General features: G+C 44.8%; 1 protein-coding gene across 1 annotated transcript in view; it reads left to right on the top strand.

The window, feature by feature from the left end:
• Window positions 1-268: 268 nt before the first annotated feature.
• Fic (FIC domain protein adenylyltransferase) overlaps window positions 269-27,141 on the top strand; it is a 35,789-nt gene continuing 8,916 nt past the window's right edge. Inside the window, exons 1-4 of the mRNA XM_068376550.1 lie at window positions 269-618; window positions 10,982-11,216; window positions 19,267-19,496; window positions 20,878-21,053. Of these exons, the coding sequence (XP_068232651.1) occupies window positions 294-618; window positions 10,982-11,216; window positions 19,267-19,496; window positions 20,878-21,053 (966 nt within the window). The 5' untranslated portion in view covers window positions 269-293. The remainder of the gene's footprint in view (window positions 619-10,981; window positions 11,217-19,266; window positions 19,497-20,877; window positions 21,054-27,141) is intronic.

Here is a 27,141-nt window from a genome sequence, read left to right as displayed (position 1 = left end):
ATTGGGAGAGAGATGTGTGACGTCACGGATACCAACCAATCAGAGTTGCCAGTTTGGCCTTTTTTCCGGCCAAAAAAAAAATCAAATTTGACCTTTTTGTATTTAAATAGGTTGGCCTTTAGTAATATGAAAAAAGCCGAGCCTTAAATACTATATTTTTTACCTTTTCTATTAATGGGTTGGCCTTTTAAAGCCTCTGTTGATTAGAAATTGACATTTTCTCATTTAGAAAACCTGGCAACCCTGCAACCAATCAGCGTCCCACGAAATCTCATGACGCAACACCACAACAAATGGCACGGGTGTTGGCATCTCTGTCCTCTGTGCCTAGCTATAAATATGTATTTTCGACCGAAAACCTTCGAAAATTACAGAGTGAAGAGATGAACAAAGTGGCATTACTGCTAGTGTTTCTCTGTGGTGTAGTTTTTGCCGTCTTAGTGTCAGTTTTACGCAATTCATGGACATCTGGAAAGAGCTCTACTGGAAGCTTAGGGGCTATTCCAGCAGGAGCAGATCTGGATTTGATGGATGATGGATACGTTGCCATGGCCATGTTAGGGGCCCACGATGATCACGCTGTTACTAAGAAACAAACAACCGAATTAGAAGATCGACGTAAGTACCATCTGTATCGTTTGGTAATCGAGTATTATTCTATCCTGGACCATATATTGTCCTGGACTAGCCTAGGGGTATTATTGTACTGTATTACAGGGTTATGTAACCTATGAAAAAAAATCGGAGCCTTTGTACAGTGACGGCCAGATCCCGTAGAAAACGGGAATATTCTGAACTGTGGCCGTCGTTCTAAAAACGATTTTGGCGGGAGAAGCTAACTTAAAAAACCCATCTATGCTAAAAGCCGTATCCTTACCCAGGGGGGCTGCGCCCCCCCGGACCCCCCCCCTTACACAACATATTTAAGATCCGTAGACCATTTCCAAACGTTTTTATTCTATACAAGATAACAGTCAGAGCGATAATAAGCAAATTAGGACGCTTGGCCGTAGCGCTACAAACTACCCAAAAAATTACTTATTTCTTTAGAAAAAGATCTGTTCTCTTCGGAAATGACACTCGTTCCTTTCAAAAATGAATAGTTTCAGAAATCTATATATCTATATCTTTATCCACCGATAATGGGGGACCCCCAGTGGGAACTCGGTGTTTTGGGTGAGGAAAAGATACCAGGTTGGTATGTAAGGGTAAAACAAGCCTTTTCTTCTCTATACATTACCTTCTTGGATGTACCTGTTTGGCTACTTGAAGTTAGTCGAACTGGTTGTTCTGTTTGATTGTGGTTGAAATGAAGGTCAAATACAGTTAAATCACATTATATACTACAGGAAAACATATATTTTCTGTTCGAAATGATACCCTGTAATACAGTAAAACTTTACCGGACTGTGTTTAGCAAATTTGTACGTTCTCCAAAGTACTGTGTAACTAAGCTGAGCATAAACTAAACTAGACTCTTAGTTTGCTTTCTTTGACTTAGCTTTTCATTGCCTCTCCAATTCCATGCCCAGACTATATGGCCAGAATCTCATGCATTCATAATAGCTAATTATAGTCTTAGTATTTGGGAAATAATAGGGGCAATTGCATAGTTTTGTTCAAGGCTGAATTCATGACATTAAGATATAATTCATCTTTGTAATAGTGGGAGCCTTTGTATGATAATGGACAGGATCTTCCCCCTGCATAGAACACGGTTTTATTATCGTTCCGGGCAGCCTAGAACACCACCTAACCTAATTTGCAAGCTGTGGCTTTACCTAATTTGGCTAATGGGGGCTAACGCCCCACTGCGACCCCCCTTAAACTGTCGCACTCTTAGCAAAAGAGTTGAAAATAAGGGAGTTATGGGGCATGGCCATCATTATACATACACCTCCAATAATGTGGTTCAAATGATTCTGACCATGATTTTATTGAAAATTAGTTTCTTCTAAAAAACAGAACACTACAAAGAATAACAAGAATAGGGGAAATATTGAAATACTATGTAGCAGGTTTTGGGGGGGTTTTGAAGAAACCATAGAAAAAATGAAATAAGGGATACAGCCAAGAACATCTCAAAAATAAGGCCAATTCAGTTGGTGTGTGACGTCAGCAGGTGTGCATCAGATTAAGCTCTCAGGCTATTGGAGCATCTTCGCCATTCACACCCTCGCTCTGTGGCACATAGGAACATATTGTACCTACACTTTCTTTCTGTCTTTCAGTTTTCAACTAATAACCCTCATGGAAAAAGTCAAGAGAGCTTACACATCAAAAGGGCTCCAGAGGGAGATCAGCTTTCTAAGTAAAATTAGAGTGACAAAAAGGAAAAAAAGATATTGATAAATAAAAGGCGTTGGAATAAACCTTTTCCGTGGTAGTAATTCGAAACTATTACTAAAAAAAATAACACATAACATCACAGTTATCATGCTACAATTTTTTCCAGTGTATCCTCCTCTTGAAGTTAATATTTAAAAATCATTATTTTTAATACGAAATTGTTCTTCTGCCACATTGCTGTTTGGGGTTATCTTCTCTTTCTGAAACAGCTACAGTTCACTCACTCTGGTTTAGATTAGGCATAGTAAATAACCAGAATCTTACTAAAATGATTTTGTTATAAAAAATAACAAAAATATAAATATTTCTAACATTTTTAAATGAACTAACATATTGTTTTTTACACGTTTACCCTCAAATACCTGAGCTTACTGTGTATTTTCTTTACCTGAAGCATTTGTTAGTGTTTGTTTGTAATTATTAAGACTCAATATTTTCAATTTTCTCTTTTTCAATATTTAACTTAGCTGGTGATTATAATAGCTGCAACTCTGTTGCTCGACAGAAAACTCTACGGAAAAATTCGCCAGCGATCGCTACACAGGTAGGGGGTGTACTCAACAGCGCCATCTGTCGTTCAGATACCCAGTACTCATTGTAAACAAAGAACTCAATTTTCTCTCTGTCGGGCTACCGGCGAGACCTACTAATTCGCTGTTGCTAACTGGATTTGTTTTCACAACTATTTGGTGAAGTACACTATTCTAGTTTTGAGCTTTCGCTATGCAGGTGTTTTATCTTCATCTTAAAACTTGAACTCGTTTTGGATAGATTTAATTATGGTGACAAAGAGAGTATGGACTTTCTTTCACTTTTAAATGGCCGACCCTTCCCTTAGACGAAAGTGTGTTTAGGCTTTTAGTAATTATCTTATCACGTTATAGATTTTCCTCTATATATTTTATATCTCTCCGCCTTTATTAGGCCTCTTCGATTAACTTTCCATTTTTTATAAACAAATAAAAATAAATTTTAATGCTTTGTTTATATAGACCTTTCCTGAGAGTAGGCGGTCCTAACTTGGAAACCGAAGTTAATCAACGTTGAGCACTTTATATCGTCTTTAGCTTTTAAAGAGCTAAGGATTTAAAACTTTTTAAATGTAATATTTTATGAAAGAATTTCTTTGATAGTCTTTGTACTGTTTTCAAAGATGAACTAACGTTTAGTTTTTTATGCTACGCAGTTGTTGACGTTCAGGACGTTCAACATGCGCTCTATCGTTACGATAGAGAGAGAGTGTATCACGGTTTCACTTTGCAGTAAGAGTAAATCGATTCTGACGTTTTGTTCATTCTTTCTTAGCTTAAATGTTTTAAATTCTAATTTAAAGGAACTTTTTATTTGAAAAACCTTTCAGTTTTTTCCTTTAGTCAAATAACATGTTTTTTTTTGACGATATATAATTGGGCTCTTCTCTTAGGTGCGAAATCAAGAGAGAAAGAGAGAGAGAGATAGAGACGGAGGGAGAGAGAGGAGAGAAAACGTTCCGTTCAAGCGGGTAACGTTGTTCTCGTGTTACTCACGTCCCTAGTCGCTGTACGGGGAGGAAGGATAAAACCTTTTTAGGTTTTTATTCTCGTCCCCAGGCTATGTGCGGTGAGAGATTGAAAACGTAGTTATTTGAACTAGTGTTTAGTCTCTTTCCCAGCCACTGATTTTTCTTTTTATCTTAAAATATGTTTTCTGTTTTTTGCTGGTATTATGAGCTTGCATTATACGACTAATTTCGCAATTACTACCTTTTAATGAAGGGTAGAATTGCGTGTTTCAGGTAGGAATAAGTGCAAAACAGAAAATCGAAGTGATAAAGTGATATGCGCAAAGTGTTACAGTGTTGCGTCCGAGGCGCAAAGTGTTACAGTGTTGCGTCCGAGGGTTCGTCTGTTCGTGCCTGTCGTTCACCTAGTCCGGGACCTCTTACAAGCTCCCAAGCCCAGGGGAGAAGTAATGTCAAACGACTTATGGGTTCGAGAGGCCTTGACCAACAAACAGACGTTTTCCCTCTATGGTATCGGGTGTATCTTACCAAGATCTCCCCTACCATAAGACGAGAGAGACGTTGTTTCTCCTCGCCATCCGTAGGCTTTTCGCATAAGAAACCTGTCACAAGGTTTCGAAGCCCTTAAGCGAAAGTCAGTCCTTTCAGGACAGGTCCAGCGTCCTGGTTACAGCCATTAGGACAGCTCTGACCCTATGCAGTCATCGGATAACTGCTCGCCGCCTAACAAAAGCGTAACACAGACTCCGAGAGTCTTTTTTTGTAGGCAAAGGGTTGCGGTCACAGACGTTACCCTCGTCTATTACCACAACCATTTCCGTTGATCCTTAAGGGGTTGTATGGCAAAACATGCAGTATATGCTTGCCTCCCTTATGGAAGACTATTCTGCCGATTAGTCCGTTGAGTCTAGCCGTTTATCTCATCGATATCCTGGCTTTCAGCCAACCTAACGTTCCTTTGTGCTTACTGTTGACGTTGGCGTAGCTTAGTCACGTCAGTCAGGTTGTTTAGAACCACACTCGATGCGGTCTCGTGTGGTTTTTCAGCCGCATTTGGACGTTAGGCCACTGGCTGATGCTCCTGTTGACGTTCAAGACATTCACTAACAATCGGAGTTGACTTGTTTTGACGCAGTGCGTCAACCTCCGCATTCAAGAGTTGTTTTGACTGCTCAGTCTAGGCAGTCAAAGCAGTCTCGAGTGGACGCTGTGCGTCCTCACGCACCTGTTGTGGTTGACAGTTCAGTTGTTGACAGTTCACAGACTGTCAAGCAGTTACATGACGTTGCCTTCTGGTCCGCTGCTAATGCACCAGTGAGAGACTCAGCTTTTATCGGACAAGGTTCCTGTAGATGAGGAAGTTGCTGTTTTCCCTCCTACTGATATTCCCTTGAGGACTCTGTCAGATGGAGAGGAGCCTAAAGCTGCTTAGCCTCCTATGGACTTTAATTAAATCATGATGATTTTTTTTAAGGATCTTCGTCCGGATCTTTTTGTAACTGCTGCTCCTCGTTCGCCTGAACGTCAGAGCTTACACTAGGCCTAGCTACTTCGAAGCCGTTGTTTTTAAGCTAGTGCTCTCTCGCTCTCCTAGAGAGCGTTACGTTGGCTAGGCGACTGGTTTTTCACCAGGAGGAGTTTGGGGGATACAGCCTTTGCTTTCCCTTCTTTTAAACTGGTTTATAGAGCGAGAGTCTGATATGACACGAGAGAAGTTCTCGGCTTGGGAGTTCATGCCTCTGCCCAGATAGACTTCTCAATTCTGGTAGACTCGCCCTGGCGCCTAGCCAGGAGACGCTCCAAGTTGTTTACAGGTCAACTTCACAGCTGTGGTCGAGCCTTTGAAGTTTTGCTGTACTATTATGTCACGCATAACAAGGCTTTCAGGGATGGTAAACGGTTCCGCCTCAGTCGCTAACCCCGTCTGTGGCCACACCTGCTCCCGTAGACCCTAAATGGGCTTTGCTGCAATACATGCAGTCCAAGCTTGCGTCCTTGATAGAGGACTTAAATGCGGAGAAGAACCTTCTGGCCAACAACCTACCAACCGGTCGGTTGTGCGCCCTGTTGACGTTGCGGTAACCTACTCGCGTCTGCCAGTTGAGGTGGTTCCTCCACCGATGCGACCCAGTGTGGGTTGCCAGCCGCACGTTGACGTTAAGCGATGCTCGGAGGTGGTTGTTGACGTTCAGGACGTTCAACAACCAGCAGAGGTGACTTGTTTTGACGCAGTGCGTCAACCTCAGCAACCCGGTAGGGTGTTGACTGCACAACCCAGACGGTCTAGACAGTCTCGGGTTGACGCTGTGCTTCCTCGCGCACCCATGGTTGTTGACAGTTCACAGACTGTGCAGCAGTTCCATGATATTGCGTCCGGCTCCGTCACGCATCCACCAGTGCGACCGGATTCAGCGAGCCAGACGTTGCCCACTCCGTTGCTGTTTCCTCATCAGTTTCGGATGAGGAACCCTCTGATGAGGACGTTGCTGAACAACAAGACGATCAGCCCCCAGCCCTGCTATCCATCCAGAAGATGCTGAAGAAGGAACGCTGCTCAGTCAGGCTGTGGATGAGTCTGGTAGGGACGCTGTCATCCGTGGATCAATTTGTGTCACTAGGAAGACTACACCTCCGTCCTCTTCAATACCATCTAGCTTTTCACTGGAAAAAGGACAAGACGCTAGAAGCGGTCTCGATCCCGGTTTCCGAAAAGATAAAGTCTTGTCTGACTTGGTGAAAGGACAATATCAACCTAAGAGAGGGTCTTCCCCTGGCTGTTCAGACTCCCAACCACGTTCTCTTCTCGGACGCATCGGACGTAGGCTGGGGTGCGACATTAGACGGTCGGGAATGCTCGGGAATATGGAACTCGAGTCAAAGGACAATGCATTTCAACTGCAAGGAGCTACTGGCAGTACGTCTGACCTGGAAAAGCTTCAGGTCTCTCCTTCAAGGCAAAGTGGTGGAGGTGAACTCGGACAACACCACGGCTTTGGCGTACATCTCCAAGCAAGGAGAGACCTACTCTCTGACGTTGTACGAGATCGCAAGGGACCTCCTCACCTGGTCAAAAGGTCTAGACATATCACTAGTAACGAGGTTCATCCAAGGCAACTTGAATGTCATGGCAGATTGTCTCAGTCGGAAGGGACAAATAATTCCAACAGAATGGACCCTCCACAAGGATGTATGCAAGAGACTTTGGGCCACCTGGGGCCAGCCAACCATAGATCTCTTTGCAACCTCGATGACCAAGAGGCTCCCAATATTTTGCTCACCAATCCCGGACCCAGCAGCAGTTCATATAGATGCCTTTCTCCTAGATTGGTCACATCTAGATCTATATGCATTCCCTCCGTTCAAGATTGTCAACAAGGTACTGCAGAAGTTCGCCTCTCACGAAGGGACAAGGTTGACGCTAGTTGCTCCCCTCTGGCCCGCGAGAGAATGGTTCACCGAGGTACTTCGATGGCTAGTAGACGTTCCCAGAACACTTCCCCTAAGGGTGGACCTTCTACGTCAGCCACACGTAAAGAAGGTACACCAAGGCCTCCACGCTCTTCGTCTGACTGCCTTCAGACTATCGAAAGACTCTCGAGAGCTAGAGGCTTTTCGAAGGAGGCAGCCAGAGCGATTGCTAGAGCATGTAGAACATCCACCCTTAGAGTCTACCAATCGAAGTGGGAAATCTTCCGAAACTGGTGCAAGTCAGTATCCGTATCCTCGACCAGTACCTCTGTAACTCAAATAGCTGACTTCCTCTTATATCTGAGGAAAGAACGATCTCTTTCAGCTCCCACTATCAAGGGTTACAGAAGCATGTTGGCATCAGTCTTCCGTCACAGAGGCTTAGATCTTTCCAACAATAAAGATCTACAGGACCTCCTTAAGTCTTTTGAGACCACGAAGGAGCGTCGTTTGGTTACACCTGGTTGGAATTTAGACGTGGTACTAAGATTCCTTATGTCAGACAGGTTCGAGCCGCTACAATCAGCCTCCCTGAAAGATCTCACCTTAAAGACTCTTTTCCTGGTATGCTTAGCCAGAGCTAAAAGAGTCAGTGAGATTCATGCCTTCAGCAAGAACATCGGATTCTCATCTGAAACGGCTACATGTTCTCTACAACTTGGTTTTCTAGCCAAAAACGAGCTGCCTTCTTGACCTTGGCCAAAATCGTTCGATATTCCAAGCTTATCGTATGGTTGGAAATGAACTAGAAAGAGTCTTATGCCCTGTAAGAGCTCTTAAGTTCTATTTAAAATGAACTAAACCTTTACGAGGCCCGTCTGAAGCTTTATGGTGTTCAGTTAAGAAACCATCTTTGCCTATGTCAAAGAATGCTTTATCCTATTTTATCAGACTGTTAATACGAGAAGCCCATTCCCATCTGAATGAGGAAGACCAAGCTTTGCTGAAGGTAAGGATACACGAAGTTAGAGCTGTCGCAACTTCCGTGGCCTTTAAACAAAATAGATCTCTGCGAAGTATAATCGACGCAACCTATTGGAAAAGCAAGTCAGTGTTCGCGTCTTTTTATCTTAAGGATGTCCAGTTTCTTTACGAGAACTGCTACACTCTGGGACCATTCGTAGCAGCGAGTGCAGTAGTGGGTGAGGGCTCAACCACTACAATTCCCTAATTCCATAACCTTTTTAATCTTTCTCTTGAAATGTTTTTATTGTTGTTTTTGGGTTGTCCGGAAGGCTAAGAAGCCTTTCGCATCCTAGTTGATTTGGCGGGTGGTCAAAGTCATTTCTTGAGAAGCGCCTAGATTAGAGGTTTTGATGAGGTCCTGTTGTATGGGTTGCAACCCTTGATACTTCAGCTCCTAGGGGTCGCTCAGCATCCTAAGAGGATCGCGAGGCTCCGTAAGGAAGACGTACTTAAAAAGGCAGAGTAATTGTTCAAGTCGACTTCCTTACCAGGTACCTAGTTATTTTGTTTAGTTATTTTGATAACTTCTAAAATGAAATAAAAATTCTTAGCTCATATGATGTAAACATATTTTGCTGGTCTCTACCCACCCCCCTGGGTGTGAATCAGCTATTATAATCACCGGCTAAGTTAAATATTGAAAAATGTTATTTTGGTAATAAAATAAATTTTTTAATATACTTACCCGGTGATTATAAATTAAAGGACCCTCCCTTCCTCCCCAATAGAGACACAGTGGACCGAGGAGAAAATTGAGTTCTTTGTTTACAATGAGTACTGGGTATCTGAACGACAGATGGCGCTGTTGAGTACACCCCCTACCTGTGTAGCGATCGCTGGCGAATTTTTCCGTAGAGTTTTCTGTCGAGCAACAGAGTTGCAGCTATTATAATCATCGGGTAAGTATATTCAAAAATTTATTTTATTATCAAAATAACATTTTTCCCTTTGCTTATAAATTTACCCTACTATTCTTGTTAGAAACATATTAGGCTATCGTGATGGTGTTCAGCCACATAGCTTTTCCTTCATCATTATTTAGAAATAAAAGCACTCGCTTTCAGTCCATGGTTCATTTTGATAGTTCCCTTTGCAGTTCAGTACACAGCACATGAAAGTCATAATTGCTCAGTTCCATGCAAGTATTTTGTGTCCAAAATCAATAAAAACTTTCCGTAACAACAACAGAAAACCGGAAATAAATAAATTGCAACCCCTTCCCTCAAAGTATATAGTAGCACTGGACAACTTCTACGTGTGTCACTTCAGACCTCTCTCTCACCTCCTCGCTGACCTGGCCTTTATTTTGAGAGGGTCTTGATGCTGCTCAACCCATCTTACTCACTGATGGGCTGGTGTCTTTGCTCGCATTGTGAACCCCTCCAACCACTTGTTCCCCAACCTGACTATGAGACCACATTATTCATTACAAAACAAGTAAAATAAAAGGATGCAACCTAACCTAACATAAGATGCTGGTTCATCCTGAATGACTCACTGGAATGGCATCACCCCATTGTGGAATCTGGCTTACAACATTATACCGCTTCGAAAACCCTCAATAACGATATAGTATATGATTAGCTTAGATATATAACCTTTACCTTATAAAAAGTTGCAGGAATTTATTTATATCCTTGTTATTTTTCTGTTCAGACATTTTGCATTAGGAAGCGCTGAATATTCATAGACGTTTCATGTTAAATGTACTGAGGTGTGAAAGGTCGACAGATCATGTAACAAAACAAAAAAATTACTTGTAGCTGGTTGCCACAAAAAAATAGTAATCCATTGGTTTGAATAATTAAATTTGCCATAGAATTTACTGATACAATAAGAGTCAATATAGGAGACATCAAACATCCAAAGTTAACAAGCCGTTAATGTTAACTTAAACTGGTTTTCTGGAAATAAAACTTACATCAAAGATCTTATTTGATGAAAAAATGTACAACAAAAGAATAAAGACAAATATATCAGGCCCTTGATACAATACCCAGAAAGCATCTCTAAAAAGAATAATCGGATCAGGATCCCTATTGGGAGACACTTCAGATGTTATTGAGAGCATAGAAAAAAGCCCAGTGACTGGTTATGCAGTAGATCACCAAATATTTCAGTAATCTTCAACTTTAACTAGAAAGGTCCAGTACACCTGTATACATATTTCAGTATATATATTTTTAGCTTCAAGGGAGGTTCTGAGCATTGAATCCATCCCACATAAGTGATCACCCTGATTAATGTAAGTGGGTATAGTATATGTTAAAACAACTTTGCTATTTTAGATTGGAATTATTTCTTTGATTACAATCGAAGAATTTTTTTCAGCCCTTCCTGATTGTAACACGTATAAAGTTATGTAGACAAGACCATTTCTGTAAATAATTATACAAAGTGAGCCAGATCCCCGCTCAGGAAAGTAGAAGTGGGATTTTTTTTTCTTTTTTTTTCCTCTGAGACTTCTCTAGAAAATAACACAGATTAGGCAAATGTAAAGTAGAGGGTCTATATGTTTATAAAATTGATTTAAACTGAGGAAGGATGCTTATTAAAGAAAGCCCCTGTCATTTTAGCTGCCATTTATGTTATTGAATCCTCAAAAATGAGGAAACAAAGTATTTTTTATCACTCAATTGCTGGTTAGAGTTTAATTTTCAGAAAATATGACAACTAACTTTCTATTTCTATTTTCAGATGTAGAAATAGAAGCATTGAATACTCTTCAAGCTGCAAAAGAACTTGTTCACTCAGGAAAAAGTGTACGTGCTGGAAGATTACTGGAACATGCTTTGTCTATAGCTCCTAGACATCCAGACATCCTTGTGTATTATGGAGAGTATTTAGAGCAACACCGAAATAATGTTGTTGAAGCGGACAAAATGTATTTGCGCGCTTTAGCTATATCTCCTGCCAACTCCAGGGCACTAAGGTAACAACTATTGTCTAATGCCTTTAGCATCACATAGTTAGAAATTTATATTCAGTAATGATTTTTCTTTAGGTTATTTTACAATTTATGGAAGCTTCATGAGTGTATGTAGGAAAATCTGTTGAATTTATAGCTGTTCTTTCAATCTACAAAACTTATTTCACTTGTGGTGTATAGTATTTTACATCCCCAAGCAGTGCTACGCTCAATAAGTGTCTCTTCTAAATAGCCCTTATTGTGTACTGTCCATTTACCTACAATGTTATAGAAGTCTTTACCTCTAGGGCCTTCGTTATGAAAGCATATACAGTATGGTTGTAGAAGATAATAATAATAATGATGATACTACTGGCTTCTTTTTAAGCTAGTACATACACTGGCAGAGGCACTAAGACCTTCTTCATCCCTATGATTAGCTGTTAAGTGGTAGTTGTAGTCACCTTCCTTGCTTCCAGTTTGCTTTTGGGGGACTTATTCCCACCAATGAACGAGTTTCTTTATTCTAAAGGATGAAAGCTTTGTATACTGCACACTACTTTGAGGAGCAAAAGACGGAAGGTTTGTTTACAGTACAGTACTGATAGGAACATATTACAAATTTGTTCTGTAACTGAATACAAACCACGTTATTTACATGGGATAATTATTTCGGCGCAGCCGATGACGAGCCATAAAGTTTTAACGAGGGTTTCCTACCCCACCGCTAGTTAGCAGGGGGGGAGGGGTAGCTTGCTACCCTTCCACCCTCACACACACCAGTAATTCGTCCACTTTACTTTTGGCTCGGAGAGACGACAGACCTGTCAGCGCTCTCCTCTCTTTTGACTGCCATAATTTTTGTTTGCTTTTTCTTTCAGTGTTTGTGTGTGAAGTTGGCCTCTATTATCATCATGCGCACTTGCCCTGGTCTTCCCGGCCGCCCTTGTGGGACCTTTATGTCGGCCGTGGAGACAGATCTGCACTCCTTATGCCCTCAGTGTAGGGACCAACGGTGTGATAGTGCTAATTTGTGTATTGAGTGTAGGGAGTGGTCTACCTCCCAGTGGGAGAGGTTTGCCCGGCGACGTAAGAAGGCGGCTAAAAGGGATCGTTCTCCTTCCGAGGTTTCTCGGGAGAGAGAAAATCCTAGGTCTTCTTCTTCCGCCGCCCATTCCTCCTCCGAAGCTCCCGCTCGGGCGGCCTCTTCCGAGAGGCCGGCGAGCGATAGCGTAGACCGTAATGTTGATGTTGTTGACCGATCCCGTGGTAAGGGAGAGGCCCCTGCCTACCATAGCGAGGCGGCTGCCCCTCCCCCCTCGGAGGAGGTATTTATGTCTAACAAGGATCTTTTTCAGCTTCGGGCTTCCTTGGGGCTACAGGGTTCGCCCTCCAAGGAAGCCCTGTTTGACATGGTCAAACGGGGTGCGGTCGCCGAACAATCGTCAACTACAGCGGAGATAGATCCTCTGTCTGTAGTTGATGTACTGTAGTTTTTTCGGAAACATCCCATGGATCTGTCCAAACACCTGTTCCTGTGGCTGAGGTAGCTGAAGGCTCTGTCTCTCCCTCCGAACACACTTCGAGGGAGGAGCTGAGTCCTTCGGTCTCTCCTTCCACTGAGATTCCCTCTCGGGGGAGTTCTCTGGTAGAGACGCCTCTTCGGAGGCCCCATGATGGTCAGCTTGCTGATCCAACGGCCCCCGTGGGCGTATAAGGCGGAAGGCTCGCCCTCCCCTTCGCCATAGAGGCCTTCCTTCTCCCTTTAAAGGAGTTAAGAGGCGCCTCTTCGGCTTGTCGTCCCCACAATCCTGTGCGGAGGAGACGACTCGCCGTTCTCCTATCCTTCCAGCTACCACCCTAGACCTCTCTGGGGATCGTTCGTGATCCCCTTTGGAGGATGGTTGTCCTTCGGGACAAGGGTCTCCTCAACCATCTACATCGAAGACTGCTGATGCATTGACGCGCCCCCTGAGTCTGCCACTGCGCAGTCTCCAGGCCCTTCGGGGTCTCAGGGACTTGAGCGCAAAACTGCGCCTCTCGTCTCTAAGCGTAAGGCTCTGCCTGCGCCCGTTGCTGTTGTTCTTGATGTTGCTGATAAAGCGCTTCGGCGCTCACCGCTAGGTGTTCGCGCCTCTGATCCTGTTACGCCCCAGGGTTCCCCTGCGCGCCCACGCCCATCGACAGCTGATCCTGATGCAGCGCGCAAGCGCTCAAAGGCGCCCACGCGTCCACCTTTACCAGCCCTGCCACGCCCCCCAGTTCCTGTTACATCACGTGTGGTCCCAAAGGTTCCTGAGTCGGCACACAGGTGCCCACAGGTTCCTGCGGACTCGTCGCGCCCTATGGGGGAAAAGCGCGGCGCGCGTTCACCCCCAGTTCCTGTTCCAACGCGCGCGGTCCAACAGGTTCCTGAGTTGGCGCACAGGCGCCCACAGGTTCCTGCGGACTCGTCGTGCCCTATGGGGGGAAAGCGCGACGCGCGTTGGCCCCCGGTTCCTGTCACTTCACGCACTGTCCAAAAGGTTCCAGAGTCGGCCCACAGGTTCCTGCAGACTCGTCGCGTCATATGGGGGAAAAGCGCAGCGCGTTCACCCCCAGTTCCTGTTCCAACGCGCGCGGTCCAACAGGTTCCAGAGTTGGCGCACAGGCGCCCACAGGTTCCTGCGGACTCGTCGCGCCCTACGGGGAAAAAGCGCAACGCACGTTCACGCGCGATTCCATCCTCAGCGCTCACGCGCCTTGGAATTATCGCGCTCACCCAAAGAGGTTCGCGATGCGCGTTCACGCGTAGTTCCTGTTCCAGCTCCCTGCGCGTTCTCCAACGCGATCGCGTGTTGCGCCGACTCAGCACGTTGCTCCAGAGATGGCTAAGTCAGCGCACAGGCGCTCACAGCCCCCTTTGGAACCGCACGAGTCTGCCGACACTATCGCGCGCGACGCTCATCTGTCGCGCCCAGTTCCAGCTACGCGCCCTGTGCCTGTGTTCAAGGCAACTGTGGGCGTTCCAGAACTCCATCATGCAGTTCGCAACACGCAACCTCCAAAACAGCCTGTTCCGGATACACGCTATGCGCGCCGACAATCGCCAGCGCGGTTAGCGACCTCGCAGCAAATAGGACGGTCCCTCCCGACCGTCGCCCACAGGTCTCTCGGGACCCTGCTACAGTATTATCGCCTTCGCGGCGAGTTCTCCCAGACGCACGCACAGGCACTCAAAAGCCCTCTAGGGACAGTACAGCTTTACCCTGGTCTCAGGGGATGAGGAGTGCCAGAGAGAAGATCGAGGGACAACTCGCGGAGCTTGCCTCCTGCAGCAGGTCGAGTGCCGGGAATAAGCTCCTCCCTCCTCCTCGAGTCCATCAGAGGAGGTATTTTGAGATCCTTGAGGAGTCTTCTCTGAGTCTTCCCCTACACCACTCTGTGGAAGCTCTCACAGGGGGAGTCTCTCTTGAGAGACTCTCCAACCGGCACGTGTTCTTCTCTCCAACCGGCACGTGTTCTTCTCGGCCACTGAGATCCAGAGTCAGGAGAAGGTCATTAAGTGCGCCATGCAGGCCGCTTCATGGCTAAACATCTGGCTGGGGTCTCTGGGCATTCTGGTGCAATCCGAGGAACTCTCCAAGGAAAGCACCAGGAAAGCGCTGGAGACCTTCCTCCTCTCGGGCCCTCGGACCATCGAGTTCCTGTCCCACCAGGTCGCGAGCTTGTGGGCCAACACGATCCTTAAGCGTCGGGACGCGGTGGCTGAGAGGTTTCACCAGAAGGTCCCCAGCGCCAAGACTAGTAGGCTCAGACACTCTTCTGTCCTCAGCAAGAGTCTGTTCGAGCCTAAGGACGTGGAGCTCACTGCCGAGAGGTGGAGGAAGTCTGACATCAAGGCCCTACAAGCCTCCGGCAGTACAGCAGCCCCGCCCTGCCAGGGACATGAAGAAGACAACTGTAACAGCAAAGCCCAAGGTGTCTAAGCCCTTTCCTGCCAAGGGCAGAAGGGGCAAGAACCCTAGAGGTACCGGCCGAGGCCGCAAGCGCTAGGGGTGGCAATCCCCCTGCATGTCCACCAGTGGGGGGATGCCTTCAAAGTTGCGCAGTAAGGTGGCAGCAACTCGGGGCGGATACCTGGACGATCTCTGTGATTTCTCAAGGGTATCGCGTCCCGTTCACGGCATCTCTACCTCCCCTGACAGTGGATCCAGTGTCGCTGAGCTCTCTTGCCATGGGGTCGGCAAGAGGTCAGGCCCTTCGGGCCGAAGTCCAGACCATGTTGGAGAAGAATGCGCTCCAGGAGGTCGTGGTTGGGTTCCCAGGCTTCTACAGTCGACTCTTTCTTGTGAAAAAGGTGTCTGGAGGCTGGAGACCAGTCATCGATCTCTTGACCCTGAACGGGTTTGTCAAACAGACTCCGTTCAGCATGGAGACAACCGGACACGGTCAGGCTTGCAGTGAGACCGCGAGATTTCATGTGCACACTGGATCTGAAGGACGCGTACTTCCAGATCCCGATCCACCCGTCTTCAAGGAAGTACCTAAGATTTTGCCTTGATCACAAGATCTACCAGTTTAAGGTGTTGTGCTTCGATCTCTCCACAGCACCTCAGGTGTTCACCAGAGTCTTCACCATCATCTCTTAGTGGGCACACAGGACCGGCATCCGTCTCATTCGTTACCTGGACGACTGGCTGGTCCTGGCAGACTCGGAGGTATCCCTTCTCTGCCACCGAGACGAGCTCCTCGAGGTTTGCCGGGATCTGGGGATCGTGGTAAACCTCGAAAAGTCTTCTCTGCAGCCCTCTCAGAGACTGGTTTATCTAGGCATGATCATAGACACCAATCTCCACAAAGCCTTCCCATCAGACGAAAGGATAGCAAGGCTGAGGAAGGTCGCGAGACCTTTTCTCACTCGAGAAGAACTCCCAGCCCAATTGTGGCTTTGTCTCCTCGGCCACCTCTCCTCTCTAACCCTTCTTGTCCCCAGCAGTCGCCTCAGGATGAGATCCCTTCAGTGGCGACTGAAGTCCCGGTGGAGTCGAAGACTCGACTCCCCGGACATCTTGATCCCTATGGATCTGCGGAACGGTCGGACCTGGAGTGGTCTTTGGATCCTCAGATAGCCAACAAACTCCTGGCTTTGTGGGGTTTCCCGACTGTGGACCTGTTCGCTACGGCGTTGAACACCAAGCTTCCGCTGTACTGCTCCCCAGTCCCGGACCCCAAGGCTCTCTGGCAGGATGCCTTCCAACAACAGTGGGACAACGTCGACGTGTACGCCTTTCCCCCATTCTGTCTGATGTGGAGGGTCCTCAACAAGACCAGAACATCGGTCAATCTCTCAATGACCTTGATAGCTCCGCTATGGCATCACACAGAGTGGTTTCCGGACCTTCTGCAGCTCCTCACGGAGATCCCGAGGGAACTCCCTCCACGTCACAAGCAACTCAAATAACCACACTCCAACATCTTTCACAAAGCCGTAGTTTCGCTTCGACTTCACGTCTGGAGACTATCCAGCATCTCCTCAAAGAGAGAGGATTTTTGCAACAACTTGCGGAAAGGATGTCTGGCCACCTGCGCAGGTCATCCGCAGGAGTCTACCAGGCGAAGTGGCGAGTTTTCTGTGGTTGGTGCCGTGGAAGGGGTATCTCTCCCCTCGATGCCACTTTACCAGCAATAGCGGAGTTCCTTGTGTATCTGCGGGAAGAAATGCGCCTTTCAGTCTCGACAGTGAAAGGCTATCACTCAGCCTTAAGTCTTGCCTTCAGGCTCAAAGGAATGGACATTTCCTCCTCGCTGGAACTGTCCCTGCTCATACGGAGTTATGAACTTACCTGCCCTCAGTCGGAAGTGAGGCCTCCCTATGAACCATTACGCCAGGCTTCAGATCGCCACCTTACCTGGAAGATGGTGTTCCTGCTAGCATTGGCCTTGGCCAAGCGGGTTAGCGAACTACATGGTCCCTCCTACGACGTCGGCCATTCAAGGGGATGGGGGGAGGTAACGTTCAGCTTCGTCCCTGAGTTTGTTGCCAAGACTCAGAACCCGGGAGTGCAGGACCCTAGGTTCGACTCTTTCCAGGTCTCGAGTCTTCGTTCTGTAACAGATGACCCAGACCATCTCCTACTGTGCCCAGTTAGGAGTCTGAGGTTGTATATGAAGAGAACAGCTGCAGTCCGGCCCCAGGTGCGAGCCTTGTTTGTTAGCACCTGGCCAACGAAGAAGAGGGTCACCAAAAACACCATCTCGGCCTGGATCCGCAAGGTAATTCACCTGGCCTTGAGTTCTGACCCTCCCCCGTCACGGCGCCCTAGGGCGCATGATGTCGGGCATGGCTGCGTCCCTGGCCTTCAAGAAGAACTTTTCTGTGACGCAGGTCCTGCAAGCTGGGGTCTGGAAGCGTCAGACTACCTTCACGGCTCACTACCTGCAAGACCTGACACACAGGAGGCTCGATACGTTTTCTATCGGCCCTGTGGTGGCTGTACAACAGCTGATCTAACCTCAGGCTCTTAATTGGACAAGTAGCAGAAGGTTCAGGGCATTGTTACCCAGTTTTAGTCTGTGTGAATGAAAAGATCTGTCTGGCCCTTTTCTTTTCTTCATCCTCTCCTCCCTTGGAGAAAAACAGCATCCTGGGTCCTTTGCACAGCTGACCTCGAACCTCTGCAGGTAAGCCATGCTTCCTTGTGTTACTAGTATTAATTTGTAATACTGTTATGTCCACATACCCTGACGAGGTGGTATTGGGTAGTCCTAGCCTAGATTTCCTTATTAAGGACTCCAGGTCAACTTCCTAGGGCGTGTCACTGCTCACCTTCACACACAACTTACGTAGGCCGCAGCAGTCCTTGACTGCCTGCGAGGTGCAGGGACCCCGATCCTGGAGTTGCTTCATGAACTCGGGTTCGGGGGCCCCGGGCAAGCCAAAGCGAGTATGGCAAGGGACTTACCTCCCTTTCTAAGGGTTGAGTCATCCCATGTAAATAGCGTGGTTTGTATTCAGTTACGGAACAAATGACAAATTCGTAGATAATTTGTATTTTTCCTAACGATACAAACCTAGCTATTTACAGTTATGTGCCCGCCAGCCTTGTCCCCCAAGATAAGTCTTACCTCTAAGTAAAGTGGACGAATTACCGGTGTGTGTGAGGGTGGAGGGGTAGCGAGCTCCCCCCCCCCCCTCCCCCCGCTAACTAGCGGTGGGGTAGGAAATCCTCGTTAAAACTTTATGGCTCATCATCGGCTGCGCCGAAGTAATTACCCCATGTAAATAGCTAGGTGTGTATCGTTAGGAAAAATACAAATTATATACGAATTTGTCATTTTAAAAGTAATTACTCCTTTCTATTTCAGCTGAAGACATATCCCTATATTAGAAGACTTAGGTTTGTATACCTAGGGAAAATATGAATTACTTTAATTTTATTTTTTTAGCAATCCAGTACTGCATGAGTACAGTCGAATAAGAGGTTTTTAATTAGGAAAATGTAAAAGAAATATATAATTTTTCTGCAAATTTCATTGCTTTTATTGGCCAAGTCCAAATTGGAGTTATACTGTAATTATGTTATAAAGTCATGCCTTATGTTAAGCCAATAAAATGTTCCAAGACTCATAACTAATTATAAAAATTTACATAACATGAATTACCCCGCTTGAAAACCACTTATAGACACTTAGTGCAACCTTGGTTTGCCACTAAAGCAAAAAACCAAATGATTAATTAAGCTTCTAACATTTTTCAAATAGTTTTATATTTTATTGGCAAAATATGAAAATATTAGCATTTGTTTCAACTATCATTTATTAATGAAAAGTAACCTATAATTGAAAAACAATTTACATTAGGTATGACTTACTGGTATATACAAAATAAATGACTTTTACACAAGGGATCTTTCATGAATAGTTTGAATTATTTTTTTTCCTCATTATTTAGGATAGCATGTAGTAGAGAATCTCTTGATCCTTACTAGCATTTACAAGAGTGGCTGAGTATATAATGTTCCATGGGATAATTGAGGCTACTGTACAAGTACATGCACCATTTCAGAATTTCCTTTTCTCTTATACCCAATAGGAATCGCAGACGTACTCGACCACTTGTCGAGGAAATGGATACCATTCTCCTGTCGCGTATTGACGGCAAAAGGGACGACCTTCAGAAAATACCAAACTCGTCTTCGTCCCTTCGTCGTATTAAGAAGGAGGCATATTACCAATATATATACCATACTGCTGGTATCGAGGGAAATACAATGACGCTATCACAAACTCGAATGATTCTAGAAACACGTCTTAGTGTTGGAGGTAACCTACAGAGTATATTATTTTTTGTCTTTCATATTGTTTTTCTACCAGTTATATTACTCTATTGAAATGCCATTCATTTGGTAATTTTTTCTGTGTATTGTTATGAAAATTCTTGTGCTGTTACAGCCTCGAAAACTTGTGTTGTTACAGCCTGCACTGAGTGTGAATTCTAAATTGTTTTGTAAAGGTGTTGTGTTGTATCTTCAAATGGTAAATGTATTGCTTGTATGAAGTAACTGTGTGTATTTTGTTTAAAAAGGTAGTTTTGCTGTGTATGATAAGTTATTAATTGGCTGCTTTGCTTATTGATGCTCTTGGAATTCTAGCATTGTAGTTTTTTAATTGAAGCTGCAGCGTACCTCATTATAATAATAGTACAGTTATCATTTCTTTTATTTGTTGTTTGCAAGGGTTTTATTGTATTTGATTACAAGTGTACCAGGTATATAATACCTAAATTGATATTTATCAAGTTGTTTTGCAGCAATTGCAGATTAACTATTTTTGTAGAAATCAGTAGTTGTCAGAGGAAAGAGGAACCCTTCTATCGGGGATTTATCAGTTCAAAGTTGATATGATTTTTTTATCATAAATGTTAGTAAGTCCCCTTTTGTTTTTATGTCAGTTAACATATGGGTTGCACAGCTCTGTTTTGTAATGACACTAAAAGATTTTATCTCTTTACTTAAGCAAGGTTCATGGCTAAGTGGGTATGAATGGTCGGTCCTGTCAGTCAGTTGTAATTATATTAGCTAGTGCTATAATAGAGGCATACCTCAAGTTGAGTAATTTAGTATGAGAAATTATGGGAAAAATAAATGCAAATTTCTGTTTACTTAATTTAGATTAATGGAAATATATAATTTTAAGAGAAAGGCAGTAAAGAAAGTAGGACTATCAAACAATTTATGTTAGTTACTGTATCGGGTATAGAGGTTTTTCGAAGGTGTAATTTGTGTTGTCGTGTTTTGTCGCTGGTATTAGAACCAATAGTGACTTCACATGAGGTATGGCTATTACTACTAGGTGATGGCATTAAAGGTCTTTATAATGAAAAGGTTTCTATGTGGAATGATCTTCCTAATCAGATAGATGAATTGGTGGAACTTAAACTTGCAGCAAATGATTTTATCTTTAAAGTTTATGTATGAAAGGTCTGTTTTAGTGAAGTTATTGTTCCTAAAATATTTTTTTTAATAATTCCTTACTTCTCTTGCAGTTTATTTCCTTGTCCCCTTTCATCACTAGGCTATTTTTCCCTGTTGGAGCCCTTTGGCTTATAGCATCCTGGTTTTCTAACTAGGGTTGTAGCTTAGCTAATAATAATAATAATGTCCTGATTTTAGATTTTGGTTTTATATTGCTAAATGTTTTCCAGGCAAGAGCGTGATGGAGCACAACGAGATTTTAGGTCTAGACATGGCTCTCAAATATATCAATACTACCTTGGTGCATAGGATAGGCCGTATATCTTTACATGACATCTTGGAGATTCATCGTAGAGTACTTGGTCATGTTGATCCCTTGGAAGCGGGTCATCTACGCACCACACAGGTGAAGACATTTTTTCAGTGTGTTAATATTATAAGATTACTTTGTTTCTATGCTACATTCAAACTGTTGCCCATTGATTAAGGGAGAATACCTGAGCACAAGCTGGAATCGGTCATTAAACTTGGATAACAAGCGGTTATCCAACTGGTGAAGGCGTAGGGCGAGGAGCCCCCCCACCCCCATTCCAGTCGAAGAGCCCTCACTTTTACTTTGGCTGCTGTTGTGTATGAATGTATAGTCAGCTCCTGTCAAACTTATTAATTTTATTTAGTTTTTCAGGAAGTGAATAGTGGTTGTTAATTGTGGAATGGACACAAAAAGCTTGTTGCCAGGGAAGGGGTGGAATTGGCTGCTGGTTAGTCTAACTGTCTGTAGATATACACTCCCTCTATGGTGTGGGGTATGATTATTTGCAGGCATCCTCGTATGCTGACTGTAGGTTGTGGCCTCCAGTGCAGTGACGGGCTTTTGCCCTGAGGGCAGGAAATGAGTGGAGCATTTGTGGGAATTGTACCGAGTAATGCCCAAGAAAACTCTGGCAGGGTCTTTCATTGCTTTTGTTCTCCTCGGGGTATATGTCTGCTGCTATCACCCCTGTGCATATACCCTTGCATTGATCCCAGAGAAGTACTCTTTAGGGGTCCCTAGTATTCAAATCTATGTTACCGAGTTTTATTATATTTAAAATTATTATTATTATTATTATTCTTATTATTATTAATATTATTATTTTTATTATTATTATTATTGTTAAATTTTAAATATTTAACTTAGCCGGTGAATATATAATAGCTGCAACTCTGTTGCTCGACAGACACATACATAAAAAAAAACTCGCGAGCGATCGCTATACAAGTTGCGGGTGTGCCCACCAGCGCCAACTGTCGGCCAGATACCACTCTCGGATGTAAACAAAACCTTCAATTTCTTCTCTGTCGACGTGTCGACAAGACGTACTTTTACTCGCTGTTGAACCTGGAGTTTTTCCCATCATATTTGGTGAAGTACTTTAATTTGGTTTGAGCTTTCGCAGTACAGGTGTTTTTCTTCAAATAAATCCTTGAACTCGTTTTTGGATAGATTTAATTTTTGATGACAAAGAGAGTATGGACTTTCTTTGACTTTTAAATGGCCGACCCTTCCCTTAGACGGAAGTGTGTTTAGGCTTTTAGCAATTATCTTATCACGTTATAAATTAATTATAGATTTTCCTCTATATATTTTATATCTCACCGCCTTTATTAGGCCTCTTCGATTAACTTTCCATTTATAATAAACATAAAAATAAATTTTAATGATTTGTTTATATGCGACCTTTCCTGAGAGTAGGCGGTCCTAACTTGGAAACCGAAGTTAAACAACGTTGAGCCCTTTCAATCGTAAATAGCTTTTAAAGAGCTAATGATTTAAAACTTTTTAAATGAATATTTTTTAATAGATATTTTATGAAAGATTTTCTTTGAATAGTCTTCGTACTGTTTCAAAGATGAACTAACGTTTAGTTTATTTATGCTACGCAGTTTGCGCTCTATCGTTACGATAGAGAGAGAGAGTATCACGGTTTCACTTTGCAGAAAGAGTAAATCGATTCTGACGTTTTGTTCATTCTTCTTTCAAAGCTTAAATGTTTTAAATTCTTTTTTAAAAGAACTTTTTAATTGAAAAACCTTTCAGTTTTTTCCTTTGGTCAATTAACATGTTTTTTTGACGAAACGTAAGTGGGCTCTTCTCTTAGGTGCAAAATCAAGAGAGAGAGAGAGAGAGAAAGACAGAGACAGAGGGAGAGAGAGGAGAGAAAACGTTCCGTTCAAGCGGGTAACGTTCTCGAGTTACTCTCGTCCCTAGTCTCTGTACGGGGAGAAAGGATAAAAAGTTTTTAGTTTTTTATTCTCGTCCCCAGGCAATGTACGGTGAGAGATTGAAAACGTAGTTTTGAATGAACTAGTGTTTAGTCTCTTCCCCAGCCACTGAATTTTTTATCTTAAAATATGTTTACTGTTTTTTGCTGGTATTAATGTGCTTGCATTATACGACTGATTTCGCAATTACTACCTTTTGATGAGGGTAGAATTGCGTGCTTCAGGTAGAAATCAGTACAGTAAAAGTTTCGATTTCAGTGAAATAAGTGCAAAACAGAAAATCGTAGTGATAAAGTGATATTGCGCAAAGTGTTTTCAGTGTTGCGACCGAGGGTTCGTCTGTTCGTGCCTGTCGTTCGCCTAGTCCAAGACCTCTTGCAAGCTCCCAAGCCCAGGGGAGAAGTAATGTCGTACGACTTATGGGTTCGAGAGGCCTTGATCAGCGAACAGACGTTCCCTCTATGGTATCGGGTGTATCTTACCAAGATCACCCCTACCATAAGGCGAGAGAGACGTTTTTCTCCTCGTCATCCGAAGGCTTTTCGCATAAGAAACCTGAAACAAGGTTTCGAGGCCCTTAAGCGAAAGTCAGTCCTTTCAGGACAGGTCCAGCGTCCTGGTTGTAGCCATTAGTACAGCTCTGATCCTATGCAGTCATCGGAAGACTGCTCGCCGCCTAACAAAAGCGTAACACAGACTCCGAGAGTCTTTTTGTTGGCAAGGTTTTGCGGTCACAGACGTTACCCTCGTCTCTTACCGCAACCATTTCCGTTGAATAAGCTTGCCTCCCTTATGGAAGACTATTCTGCCGATAAGTCCGTTGAGCCTAGCCGTTTATCTCATCGAGATTCTGGCTTTCAGCCACCCTAACGTTCCTTTGTGCGTCCTGTTGACGTTGGCGTAGCTAAGTCACGTCAGTCAGGTTGTTTAGAACCACACTCGATGCGGTCTCGTGTGGATTTTCAGCCACATTTGGACGTTAGGCCACTTGCTGATGCTCCTGTTGATGTTCAGGACGTTCGCTAACAATCGGAGTTGACTTGTTTTGACGCTGAGCGTCAACCTCCGCATTCTAGAGTTGTTTTGACTGCTCAGTCTAGGCGGTCAAAGCAGTCTCGAGTGGACGCTGTGCGTCCTCACGCACCTGTTGTTGTTGACAGTTCACAGACTGTCAAGCAGTTACATGACGTTGCGTCCTGGTCTCTCGCACCTGTTGTTGTTGACAGTTCACAGACTGTCAAGCAGTTACATGACGTTGCGTCCTGGTCCGCTACTAATGCACCAGTGCGTGTGGACTCTGCTTGTAAAGCATTGCCACCACGGTAGGTCTCTCCCTTGCTTGAGACTCAGCTATTATCGGACAAGGTTCCTTCAGATGAGGAAGTTGCTGTTCCCCCTCCTACTGATATTCCCTTGAGGACTCTGTCATACGGAGAGGAGCCTAAAGCTGCTTAGCCCTCTATGGACTTTAAATAAATCATGCTGATTTTTAAGGATCTTTGTCCGGATCTTTTTGTAACTGCTGCTCCTCGTTCGCCTAAACGTCAGAGCTTACACTAGGCCTAGCTACTTTGAAGCCGTTGTTTTATAAGCTAGTGCTCTCTCGCTCTCCTAGAGAGCTTTACGTTGCTAGGCGACTGGTTTATCACCAGGAGGAGTTTGGGGGATACAGCCTTTTATTTCCCTTCTTTTAAACTGGCTTATAGAGCGAGAGTCTGATATGACACGAGAGAAGTGCTCGGCTTGGGAGTTCCTGCCTCTGCCCAGATAGACTTCTCAAACCTCATAGACTCTCCCTGGCGCCTGGCCATTAGACGCTCCAAGATTTTACAGGTCAACTTCACAGCTGTTTTCGAGCCTTTGAAGTTTTGCTGTACAATTATGTCATGCATAAACAAGGCTTTCAGGGATGGCTCCAATGATCTGACAGCCACGTTCTCTGCAGGAACAAGTCCCTCAGGGATGGCTCCATGATTTGGCAGCCATGTTCACTGCAGGAGTACGTAAGAGGCAAGTGCGCTCAATGTGTTCATTGTCAAGACAACTTCACGATGAAGTCTTCCAGGCTGTCTTGACAGCATTTATGCAAGGCGACTGGATGGTCTCTCTCGACCTTCAGGAGGCATACTTCCACATTCCTATACACCCGGATTCCCAACCGTTTCTGAGGTTTGTTTACAGGAATGTGGGGTACCAGTTTCGAGCTATCGGGGATCCGAGCCTCCCTGTACTTGGACGACTGGCTTCTCAGAGCATTGTCCAGCCTTCACTGTCTGGAGGATCTACATTGGACGTTGAGTTTGGCCAGGGAGTTGGGACTTGTGGTCAACCTAAAAGTCCCAACTGATCCCATCCCAGATTATTCTATTTTTGGGGATGGAGATTCGCAGTCAAGCCCTGCTCGAAGTCCAACTAATGCTGAAAAGAAAACGTTTATTCAGTCAGGAGTTGGAACAGTCTCGTAGGGACTCTCTCATCCCTGGAGCAGTTTGTCTCACTAGGGAGACTACCCCTTCTGCCTCTCCGGTTCCATCTAGCCTCTCACTGGAACTAGGACAAGACATTAGAGACGGTATCATTCCCAGTCTCCGAACCAATAAAGGCATGCCTGAAATGGTGGGACAGCAATATCAGTCTGAGAGAGGGACTATCCCTAGCAGTCAAGAACCCAAACCACGTGTTGTCCTCAGACGCGTCGGGTTTGGGTTGGGTGCGACCCTGGACGGTCGGGAATGCGCTGGTCTGTGGACCTCAAGTCAGAAGAGCATGCACATCAACGGCAAGGAGCTATTAGCAGTCCACTTGGCCTTGATGATATTAGGAAGCTTCTTCGAAACTAAGTGGTAGAGGTCAACTTAGACAACACCATAACTTTGGCGTACATCTCCAAGCAAGGAGGCACACACTCCTTCACGCTGCTCGAGATCGCAAGGGACCTTCTCTTATGGTCTAGAATTCGAGGCATCTCCCTGTTGACGAGATTCATCCAGGGGGACTTGAACGTCTTGGCAGACTGTCTCAGTTGGAGGGGTCAGGTGATACCCACGGAATGGACCCTCCACAAGGACGTGGGCAAGAGTCTTTGGGCTTCTTGGGGTCAACCAACCATAGACCTCTTTGCCTCCTCGTTGACCAAAAGGTTACCAATCTTTTGCTCTCCAGTCCTAGATACAGAAGCAATCTACATAGACGCGTTTCTACTGGATTGGTCTTTTATGGACTTATATGCATTCCCACCATTCAAGATAGTCAACAAGGTACTGCAGAAGTTCGCCTCTCACGGAGGGACAAGGTTGACGTTGGTTGCTACCCTCTGGCCCGCGAGAGAGTGGTTCACCGAGGTACTTCAATGGCTGGTAGACTTTCCAAGAAGTCTTCCTCTAAGGGTAGATCTGTTACGTCAGCCCCACGTAAAGAATGTCCATCAAAGCCTCCCCGCTCTTCGTCTGACTTCCTTCACACTATCAAAAGACTCTCAAGAGCTAGAGGATTTTCGAAGGAGGCAGTCAGTGCGATTGCAAGAGCTAGGAGAGCTTCTACCATTAGAGTATACCAGTCGAAGTGGGAAGTCTTTCGAGACTGGTGCAAGTCAGCATCTGTGTCCTCGTCCAGTACCTCTGTAGCCCAAATCGCAGATTTTCTTTTACATCTCAGAAAGGTTCGCTCCCTTTCAGCTCCCACGATTAAGGGCTACAGGAGCATGTTGGCTTCGGTCTTTCGACATAGAGGCTTAGATCTTTCCAACAATAAAGATCTCCAAGATCTCCTTAAGTCTTTCGAGACCTCTAAGGAACGTCGTTTGGCAACTCCTGGATGGAACTTAGACGTGGTCCTAAGGTTCCTCATGTCAGACAGGTTTGAGCCATTACATTCAGCCTCCCTGAAGGATCTCACCCTCAAGACACTTTTCCTAGTGTGCTTGGCTTCGGCTAAAAGGGTCAGTGAACTTCATGCCTTCAGTAAGAACATCGGCTTTTCTACAGAAAAAAGCCACTTGTTCACTTCAACTTGGTTTCCTGGCCAAAAAGGAACTGCCTTCTCGTCCTTGGCCTAAATCTTTTGATATTCCTTGCTTATCAGAGATCGTAGGCAACGAACTGGAAAGAGTATTATGTCCTGTTAGAGCTCTTAAGTTTGATTTAGCTCGTACTAAGTCATTACGAGGGAAATCTGAGGCATTATGGTGCTCAGTTAAGAAACCTTCATTGCCTATGTCAAAGAATTCTTTG

This window comes from Palaemon carinicauda, chromosome 7 (assembly GCF_036898095.1).
Source record: "Palaemon carinicauda isolate YSFRI2023 chromosome 7, ASM3689809v2, whole genome shotgun sequence".
NCBI classification, from domain to species: domain Eukaryota; kingdom Metazoa; phylum Arthropoda; class Malacostraca; order Decapoda; family Palaemonidae; genus Palaemon; species Palaemon carinicauda.
The sequence above is the reverse complement of the archived record's forward strand: the minus strand, read 5'-3'. Positions and strand labels throughout refer to the sequence as shown.